The sequence below is a fragment of the Gymnoscopelus braueri genome, assembly GCF_963280865.1.
Source record: "Gymnoscopelus braueri genome assembly, chromosome: 18".
Classification (NCBI taxonomy): Eukaryota; Metazoa; Chordata; class Actinopteri; order Myctophiformes; family Myctophidae; genus Gymnoscopelus; species Gymnoscopelus braueri.
In genome coordinates, this window is record NC_137618.1 from 31,131,384 (window position 1) to 31,142,624 (window position 11,241).

The window sequence follows — 11,241 nt, forward strand, 5'->3', positions numbered from 1 at the left end:
CAAACAAACAAGGGTGTGCTCAGTGGAGCACATAGCTCCGACCAGGTGGAATTCCACAAATTTGGTCAAGACAGTCGGCAGTCATCTATGACGTATGTGGGCACAGTTTCAGCCCGATCCAATCGGCAATGACTTTCAGTATAACATTTAAGTTCATGGAGAATGGAAGAAAGAAACAGAACATGAAGTTAAAAAGACAGAAAGGGGGAAGGATGCAATATAAAGGAAAAAAATATGCAAAGGAGAAAAAGGAATGTATGAAGGAAGAGAAGACGCATGAAGGATGCAAGGAAGATTGAAATGTAGGGAGGGATAAAGAAAAAGTGAAGGAAGCATATTAAGAATCGTATAATTATATTTGAGTGGACTGTGCCTTTAAAATCATGAAGACCATAGTAGTAAAACCTAGATACTTGAACCAGCCAATGAGAACAGCGGATTGGTTGATTTCAAAGAGAAAAGAGAGCAACAAATTACTTGACAATGTGTACAGTGTGGTGGAACATTGGTCCGCACATTTAAGACTATTTTAAATAGTATTAAGCATTTTTTTTTAATTGATAGCTTAACATTTAAAAAAAATGATAGCTTAACATTTAAAGTTTGAATTAAGTTTCTAGGTAAAAGTATGAAAGACTATAGAGCGCAAAATAGATGCAACGTGAAACTGGCTTTTTATCCCCATTGACTCCCATGAATGTTTAAAAAAAAAATCAATATTTTAGTATTTAAAGAAAATTAACAGTGTTTCTGGCTCAAAGAATGTGCAAGTACTTAGAGTCACAAAAAAGTAGTCGGAATAAATAATAAAAGCAAAGATAACATGAGCATGCGTGCAACCAGGGAGCCAACTAATTAGGCTTTACTTAGCGTCAAGCAAAAAACGTCGCCTGGGTAAACCCCCCCCTCAACATATTCTCTCTCACTCACTCAACAAGGAGATGGCATATAACATCTCCTTTCTTTTGCTCTCATTTTAACCACTGGCACTGCCTGTCTTTTGTGTCATAGCTGGGTTATGTTGGGTTCCATTCTTGCTATGCTACAGTAACTAGTCCTGATTTATGGATCTCTTGGGCTATCATACGCATGACCCCACCTGAGTGCCTGCCTGTCACAGCTGTTAAGACCAGGCTGGTAGCAATGGGGGGTATAAGAGATGGAGACAGACAGACAGATGTGTGTGCGCGCGCCTGCCTGCCTGCCTGCCTGCCTGCCTGTCTGTCTGTCTGTCTGCCTGTCTGTGTATGCACATTATGTTCAATGGCCACCCCTTACCAGCCTTGTAATAAATAAATAATTGGGAAGGACAGAGAGTTGGAGACAACGGAGGGTAGGGTCTCGTTCTCTCTCTCTCTCTCTCTCTCCCTCTGTTTGGGACTAAGTTATTCATCCATAACATGAACACACCAACTGCACAGTTACAGACCAGGCAAGGCCAGGTCAGGTGAATGAACTCTCCTGGCCTTGCCTGGTGTTATGGTGCGTTCACACGGGCCAGATACAAAGATACTAGAATACACAGCATCTTTGTCGCTGTGTCACTTTGTATCTGTGTTGCTCAACGCGGTCGGTGACGTCATCAAACGTGCGGACAGCAGAGCTACAGTTGTAGTTTTGTATCTGGAAGTTGAACCCTGCTCAACTTGAATTTGTAGCTTTGTATATTTGTCGCTAGAGCTACAGCTACTTTGTATCTTCATGTCGCTGGCTTCCATTGAAAATGAATAGTAATGTGTATCTTTTTATCTGCCCATGTGAACGCACCATAATCCCACTGCCACAATACAAACAAACATTCAATTCAACTTGCATTAAAACGCTTAACTACAAAAAGCACAGACCATTAGAATTGACCGGAGTTACATAATGGTCAATCCAGTCAACACAGTTAGACATACAATACAATAATCAAGTATACAGGAAGGAAAAGCATCCTCTATGACACAGATGCCAATAATAGCTACCATGTAACAATATCTCAACAGGCAGCTGCCAGGCTGCCTGAAGCCCTGAATCTAAAGTTTCCTCTCCACTTGTTTGTGCATGTAATAAACCATAAAATTACAAAAATAATAATAACTTGCCCTCCTAATCTGAAGATGATGGAAAGTTGCACATGAACACGTTGTTGGTACTCAGGTGGTCAAAGGGATCAATGAGGCATTTTTATGGCGTGGCTTTGCTCTGTAAGTGTCTGTCTGTCTGTCTGTCTGTCTGTCTGTGGAAAGTCGCGCACAAAGTTGAACCAATCAGCGCAAAACTTTGTACGCATAATGGAATTAGAGTACAGAAGTACCTCTAATAATATTTTCCCATATTTTATACTTTTTGAAATATGTCTGTGGTTGTACTGAAACCATGCCCATATTTGGAGTCAAACGTCACAGATACTTCATAGACGACGGATGTCACAGGCTGCTCAAATGAAGTCCGAGATCCGCATTGGAGCCCCACTGTTTCCATGTGGATCCTGGGCTAGTTTTTCTAAGGTTGCAGCAAAACACTAAAATGAGGAGTAGACAACAACAAAGAGGAGCGTGACTTTCAGGAAGGCAGATGGAAACGATCGGCTTAGTAGGTAAAAGCGGCAGACAGGAAACATGACATCATTCTCAGGAATTGCTGATCCTTTTAAAACTGTGGGAGGAGAGCATAATCAGGAGTCATGAGTATGTGCCAGTTACCTTAAACCCAGTCTGTGCATGCAAGGGTATATTGTGTGCTGCTGCTGTGCACCCAAATATACAGATGCAGACACACCACACACGCACACACACAACTGCCGTCTGCTTTGAGCGCCGCCTGCCCCATATCCATTAACTATGTGGACATCTGCTACCCCATCCACCAGACTGCACCCCCATCTCTCCAATTCTCCCCCAAACACACCCTAGAGCCCTGCACCCCTCTCCTCCACCCCTTTCAATGACAAAGCCCCTCCGTTGAGCCCTCCTTAGAACCCTCGCAATCACAAAGACACAGATATAAGCATGGCTCTATCTGCCCACATCCTGGGATTAGCCACTATTACGGCACAGACAACTAAACTTGTGTACCAAGTTCTACCAACTGTTTCAAAAATAACACGGCTGATAAAAAACAATCTGCCATCTTCGTTAATTATACATCTTGTGCTGTTCACATAAGCATGACAGCTGTATTTGCTTTGCGTGCGGCAGTTCATATGCATAGCCTATGATTGGCAGCTCACTTTCTATCAATCTCGGTGTTTGTGCATTAAGCCACAGATTGGAAAGTAAACAAATTCTCTATTAATTAGTATACTTCAAACAGACTTCTCTCCCATTGTAAGTCATTTCTGCTCTCAGGCAACAAAAAACCCATGCACTTGTAAATACTTGCAATTATGCGCATGCAATCACGGGCGCGCACGCATTCATGCGCTCACGCAAATCACAGACAAACACATCTCTTTCCAAAGAGGGTGTGGTAAGCTCAGTAGTCTAGTCTCATACGTTTAGCATCTTTGCCTTTTGTTTTTGATTTTTCATATTTTTGTCATACATTTACAGTATACTCTATTTTATAGACTCCTTTTCAGTTTGTAAATATGACGTTTTTCACGGCAGCATAAGTGGAGGCAAAACATTAGCTGAACACGGTAGACACTCAATACATCCATGTCAACTCTGCCTATGAATTTTGTTTGCATTTAGCCACACTGCCATCCATAAAAAACAAGGGACGAAGTCTTCGTGAACACTCACCTGACCCATATGATGTGCTAAATCTAATAGGGCCCGAGTTATGAGAAACCATCTATTATTATTATTATTACTCCCTAGTTCCCAAATCCGTTTCTGATGAATGGGCATGACAAACCTTTAGACACATATCCATACCTACAACAGATACTACTTTATTTAACCTTACCCTTAGTGTGCGCTACAAACACAAGCATTTTTGATGATCACCTCAGTCCAATCCTTTCATTTTATTAGTTGTCTTCGATTGTATTTGACTGGCAGTGGCAGCTGTTATGTGATTAGACTGGGATCAATTCTCTTTGCAGTTTGCTTGGTCTATAGCGGATACGGAAACGGTGCGTGCGTGTATGCATGTGTAAATTACCGGATATAGGCGGGCTCTAGATTGGATCACACTGGTTTGTTTTGAACAGAAACCAAGGAAAAGGCTGGAGATGTGAGTTTATAAGTTGGAGCCATTCTCATTCATTCATGCTCCTTTGATTTTTGAACCCAACAACACAGCTAGATGGCATGTTCAAGTAGGTGAGTAGTTAGCCTAGCTACTTCCAAAGACCTTTGGTAACACTTGCTATGCATGTCTATAATGCTTTATAAACATACATTATATCTACTTATAAGATTGTATAATTATAGTTATAAGACATCATAAATACTCATAATTCTTTATAACAATGATCATAACACACTAAAGTGTTTTATATTAATGACTTATAAGTTCAAGTATAAATTAAAGCATTGTAATCCGCTTATTACACTCATTACAGTTATAAGCACTCATAAGTACAATCATAACACATTACAGCCTTTTATAACGACTTATAAGGTCAAGTATCATAATACTGGGTTACTCACAGACTTTTCCTTTTGGCCAGGATCGTAGTTTTATTACAATATTAATATTATAATTTATAATGCATCATAATACATAATCAATGTTATAATTCATTATAATGTTATTAGAAGTCACTTTAAGTGGTCACTATGAGAGTATCCAGTAATTATGAAATATTGTATTTGATCTTATAAGTCATTATAAAATGCTTTATAATGTGTTATGATTGTTGTCTATGAGCATTATGAATATTTATGAGTTATAACGCATTATACAAATGTATAGTCCATGCAGTACTTCATGTACATCATATGACAGTGTTAAGCAAAAGTACCAAAAATAGCTGATCTACAAGCTCACAACGTAATGACATGCTCAAATTAGAGATGCCAGGTTGAAAGTGGTCACGTCGGTCTGTGGTCAATGAAAAGTATTGGATTGAATACTTACGAGCTTGTGACTAAATAATAACTACACTGGATCCATTGGAACACAGGTCTCTTTTTTACATTTCATTGAAAAGTAACTGTTTTGGACATACAAGGTTTCTGCCCGACAGCAACCATACAAGAAGCACACTAACAGGCGTACAGTGACTTGGGTGCTTTTCAGGGTTACGTATGGAGGTGCACGTTTGGTGGGAGGAAAAATGTGAGCGTGTGTGCATGCGTACAGTATAGTGTGTGCGCGTGTCCATGCACAGGCGTCGCTGAAAGTGAATATGGATCGCCAGTGTGCAGAACACAAGAGCCGTCACCATAGTTACACTGCCTTGTGCGTATCCCACCAGCGCTGGCTCCGTTCGGCTGGAGGATCAAGCAGAGTGTGGGACACAAGCACTGTGGGTGTTTATATGTACGTGGAGGGGAGTGAACTGGAATCCTCTGACTAGCCAGTCCTCGCGCTCATGGAACGGACCACTGCAGCAGAGGGGTGAGATGTTCTTTGAAGTGGACAGTGGAAGGTGCTCGTAAACCGTCTGAGGTAGACGTGGTGGCACTTAAACACAGATTCCTTCAGTTCACAATCCACCAAACTGCAGCCATTAGGGAGATGAAACTATGTGATCTGGATCGGTACCCGGGGGCAACGTCTAATTAGTGCTCTTTGAAGGGGGTTGGGGTGGCTGCAGTTTTCTTTAAAATGACGTTAGAGAGGGAGGTCAGGGAGGGCACGGAGACAGTTGGAGTACAGTGTGTGTGCACGCGCGTAGGGGGCTAGGTTGTCGAGCCATGCAAAAGTCAGCCCAAATGAACACTTCGACTGTGTCCAAAGGGAATGGCTATGAATGGGCTGTTCGTTCTTATCACACATGAGGGGGTGCAATCTCAGGCATGAAACGGCGTGCGCGAGAGAGCGTGCACAGTTCTGGCAGGAGGTTGTGATGTGGGGGAGTGCTGACAGCTAATGAGAGGTGCTGCTACCCTGGAGTCCAAATCAGACACAAAACAGACACCGCCTCAGCTGCAACTGTGGCTCCAGTCGGCCTCCTGATGCACTACAGCGGGCAGGAAGCCTCCCTCAAACAAATTGTTTTCATCTCACACAGTCACTTTACTTATCTCCCCAATGTCAACCGGAGCGAGTCGGCTAAAGCTTGGATCTGGGTCATGGGTTGAAAATTCATTTGGAGGTGAAGGACATCTAGCCATCAATGGCCTAATGCATCTCTTTCATTTCAGTTTTCAACTAATTAGAAATTGTGTTTGGGCGAGGGAATTCTACAACCCAATCTCAAATGCTCTCTCGTCAACTCTTCTGAAAAAAGGAAAGAAAGAGAAATTGCAAACATTTCCACCTCAAAACAGGAGTGAAGACGATGAGAGGGACAGGTAAACTTTTAGAGTTCGTCCTTGACATGGTACATCAGCATAACGGTAAACTGCAGTGACAGTTGGGTGTGAGTTTCAGCGACTGGCTGTAAAGTCTGTTATACAGGGCCTATACTAGCCCCGAGGCTAGCAGAGACAACCATAGCAGTGTGATTCCTCTTTAGGTAGCCCCAAGGCAACCCACTCTTCGCTCCACCCAGACAAGTCCTGGCACCACGTCCAGACTCCCATTCTCTCATTCAACTCTACTGGTCCATGACTGATTTGATGTTTCAGCTCTCAGCCAATATCAGAACAATGACCATGGCGTGGGTTTTCAATAATTCATTGCAACTTTAATATTTACTGGAAAATCGCACGCAGGTGCCAGCCAAACTGACATTACAGGTTTCCGGGCTACGTCGCTTACTCGCTTTGTTGTCAGTTGACACGATGGTGCTGAGATTGTGAAACGCAAGGGCACAAACGGCATTTCTTTGTGGGTCTACACAAAGGAGTGTAGTTTTCAATTGTGCAAACAAGCATGCATGCAGGTACAGAATATAAGACGACAATAAAAAAATAACACCATCACAATCCAACAGTTTCATGTGGCCCATATGTTTCCTCACAGAGAGAAAGAAGTAGGCGTTTTACTTTAGGTTCAAACAAGCATGTAGAAAAGGATAGAAAGAAACGACATAAAATGAATACAAGTTTTTCTGCATGATGCACACAGATGTACACAGCACATAAGAGGTCGAATGAGTTATTGCATTTTGCCTGTCTAGACACGGTGCTCTGTCTTATGTAAACAGAGGCATATGAATGCATTGACAGAAGCCAGACGGGAGTCCTCTGCAGGCAAGAAAGCAGAGCGAAATCTTAGAGACCTAAAGCTACGTGTGACCACCACCAATCATTCTCTCTACCAGGCATCTGAGATCATTCACCATGTGGTGGTGACAGCCGACTCAAGATTCACATCAATATTTAAAGTGAGCTGACCGGGCCTTGACCCAAGGGGAAAGAGGCCTGTTATTCTCTGAGAGAGAGAAACTAGCATGAGCATACAGTGTGTGTGTGTGTGTGTGTGTGTGTGTGTGTGTGTGTGTGTGTGTGTGTGTGTGTGTGTGTAAGAGTGAGAGAGACTGAAATAGCATGGCAGAGGGAGGTGCAACACTCAGCTGTCATTCTTATTTGAGACAGCAGAAAGCCTTGGTGATGAGGAAGGGCCTCCACAAACTTTAGACTTTAAACTAAGTTAGCAATGCCTCTGCGCAAACCACAACTCAGCATGCAGAAATGGACCCCTTATTGGAATTGACATGTTTTTGGATTCTGCATACAGCAGACAGCATTTCTTTTCAGACTGTACATCGCCATTATCCAGATTTAATATGACCACTCCCCTTTCATTATCCTATCAATTTCATATCGAATACATCAAGAAAGCAACAATGTTCGCAATTATGTGTAACAACAAATAGTGTGCATCTTGGTGTAAAAAAATTAATAAAAATGGCTTTCAGCATTTTCCTGTACATTGTTAGGTTTGTCGGAAATCATCTCATTTAACACTGGTCTACTGCTGTTCTACTGTCAGCACAGTAAATGGAAACCACTGAGGCATTCACTGTGTAACCAGCCAGCTTTCTGCTTAACGTTACATTACACTTCAATTCAGTTATATAAACCAGGATGTCCCGGGTATTTTAGGTTTGTTCATGTTCTCTCTCTCTCATGCACGCGCACACTCACGCGCTCTTGAACAAACAGAAGGACCCTGAAAAAAGCACATAGGGCTACACCACACACCAAAAATGTTTTTGGTGTGGTAATTTCTTTTTCTTTCTACTATAGGTAATAACAATTCCTTCAGAAGGTTGTTTTTTTTAATACACGTTTTTAGATTATTCCCCGATGCTACACACACAATCGCACACCTGGATGTCTGCCCAGCAGCGTGAAAACACCAGATACAGGTTTAGCTACCTATAAGAGTGTGTAAGTGATACCTCAGGGTATAGTTACTGATACAGCATAGTCTCTATTCTATTTCCAACAACTGTCACCCACCTTTTAATTCGGCTCTTTTCACAAACAAAAATGCAAGTGCAAACACGCACACCAGCTGACACACATAGCACACTCCTTGGCAGCTTGCCATACACACTGACAAATACAAACATGCACACACACACACACACACACACACACACACACACACACACACAGTTACTGACACACAGAATGTATTTTGCACGCCCGAACGTGCACAATACACAAACACTCTCACAGGCACCTCCAAACTCAATGCCTATTTTTCCAGATAAAAGACATTTTCACATTGCCAGCTTAACTACCAAGAGAGCTCCAATCCACATAATGAACGGTTCTGAATATAGCCAACAAAAGCCATGTTTCATCCAGTATCTACAAATGATGATACACTCTAGACTCTACCTTACCCAGCCAATTCGATCTTTATTGTGATTATGTGCCATAGTTTAATGTACCACAACCAACTGCAGTACTGTATATTGTGAAGCTAATACAGCATATACAGGGAATACCACAAGACATTCTCCTTGGGAAAACAAATAAAAAATCTATTACCGCCTCATTTGATCAATACCCTCAGTGAAAAGTGTGTTCTGATGCCTTGAAAGGGTAAGTGAAGGAAAATGCAGACTAGTAATCCGATTGACCGAGTGGGGCCCCTCCACTGGGCGGCCTTCCACCCCCCCCCCCCAGCACTGACATCCAGGAACAGAAAAGCCATCTGGTGTTTGTTTGAGACAGTTCACAGATAGGATGTGTGTATGTATGTATGTATGTATGTATGTATGTATGTATGTATACGTGTGTGTGTGTGTGTGTGTGTGTGTGTGTGTGTGTGTGTGTGTGTGTGTACATAGCAGGATGTATGTATACTATGTGCCTATGCAATCAGTCATGTGCTTCTGAATGTTTGTGTGTGTGTGTGTGTGTGTGTGTGTGTGTGTGTGTGTGTGTGTGTGTGTGTAAAAAGCTGTATGTGGAATACATGCTGGCCAGTATGCATATTTATACTTGCAAATACTTGAAAGGCAATGAAGTGTACTTAGGTGACAGTCAATAGAATAAACAGACTGTATAATACCACCACGGTATAACTCAGACATTCGCCTGTTTCTGCATTTTCACACCACTGGGTTGATATCCAGGTGACATGAGACTGTATTAATTACAAACTATAATAATAGGAGGCTACCATGTACAATCCCACTCATCTTTAAATAGAGGAACTGATTATTATGTGTATAGGGTTAATCTGAGACTTAACGCCCAAATATCACATTAACCTAGTTCACCCCCCCCCCACACACACACACACACACACACACACACACACACACACACACACACACACGACACAGATGTTCTAAGGCATGTTATTGTAGTGACTAATATGAAATGATCTCCCAGACTCAGCTAGGTGACGTCTAGAGTCTCTTTCACACATACACACGCCCCATTTTGCCATGCAGGTGTGCCATGACTCAGGTGTGACTGAGACATTGCAGGCACTGTTGATTTTTTTGCCCTTATCTTTATGGACCGGGGCAAAATACTACACAGTAGGCTAGAATAATGCAGGCTTATGCTATTCATTATACAGAAAGAGCAATCGATACCTACCAAGCAGCGCACAGACAATTAGGATCGAATGGGTTTCCATTGTTTATTTGCCCAGCAGATTTTCCCAATAATCCGTTATTAAGGTTCAATGTCTCGTCCGTTTTGATCTTGTAGTTTCTGGTAAAAAACCACCTGTCCTGTCGTCGGTCAAGGCTGTCTTCTTGAGAGTCAAATCCCCGCCGCTGTGCGGAGGTATAAGTGGCCAGCAGCGGACGGGATGCCCTCACCTCTCTCCCGTGTCCCGCTTCTTGCCGATATATAACGCTCAAAAGAAGAACATGAAGGTGTCTTCCCCGTTATCACCTATTGTCAACGACCGACATGCGCCTATACAAGACGCCTATGATGCGACCCAACCCATCGTCTCTTCTGAATCTGAACGCATCCGAGTCTGAGACGAGAGACTGCGGAGGCGATTCACAGGAGAATGGCAAACCTCCTCCTCCTCCTCCTCCTCAGAAAGACAAAGTCCGTCCGGCGTAGCGTTGTGGATGACCTGCGCGTTATTTTGGATACGTATGGACAGTGGAAAATACCCCCAACAAAAAAAACCCGATGAAGGTTGAGCTGCTAGAAGTCCTTGCGGTGTGAAGTCGGATGCAAATAAGTCTTTTGTATGTTCCCTGTGTGTCTCAGTGTCTGGTCCTTTTAGTGGTAAGAGGGGGATCCAGCGCTATCCAAGCAGCAGAGCAGACGCTGGCTTTCTCTTCTCACGACTGGTCCCGTAGCCTATAATCAATCTCCCACCAAGAAAAGCCCAATGGGCGGGCGCTCTCTAGATCAACTGGTGCCCAAACTGGGGGTCGGGACCCATGTTTGGGTCGCGGACCAATCTTTATGGGTCGCAGGTGAATAGTCCCTTTTTTTCTCGTTTTCCTACATTTAAAAAAATAATTTAAAAAAAGTCACTCTTTTACATCAATTAAAACAACATTTTCCAAAAGTATTTATATAAATAAATAAATCAAATCATTTCCATAAATAAATTTGAAAAAGGTTTAAGAAATAGTGAAAACAGAAGATCTACAAGCTTGCAACGCGGCTGGAAGAGCTTGTAGATCTGCTATTTTCACTAGTTTGGGTCCAGGCAGGGCAAAGTCTAATTTCTCTTTTGGGTCTCGAGCTAAAAAGTTTGGGAACCACTGCTCTAGATGAGGCAGGCAGAGCTTTGTGTGAAACA

The 11,241-nt window shown here is 42.5% G+C and overlaps 1 protein-coding gene across 1 annotated transcript in view; it reads right to left on the reverse strand.

Annotated features, from left to right (window-relative positions):
• The window catches only part of igsf3 (immunoglobulin superfamily, member 3), an 82,295-nt gene extending 71,524 nt beyond the window's left edge, over window positions 1–10,771 (reverse strand). Inside the window, exon 1 of the mRNA XM_080412975.1 lies at window positions 10,062–10,771. Coding sequence (XP_080269101.1) covers window positions 10,062–10,101 — 40 coding nt within the window. The 5' untranslated portion in view covers window positions 10,102–10,771. The remainder of the gene's footprint in view (window positions 1–10,061) is intronic.
• Between the last annotated feature and the right edge of the window lie 470 nt (window positions 10,772–11,241).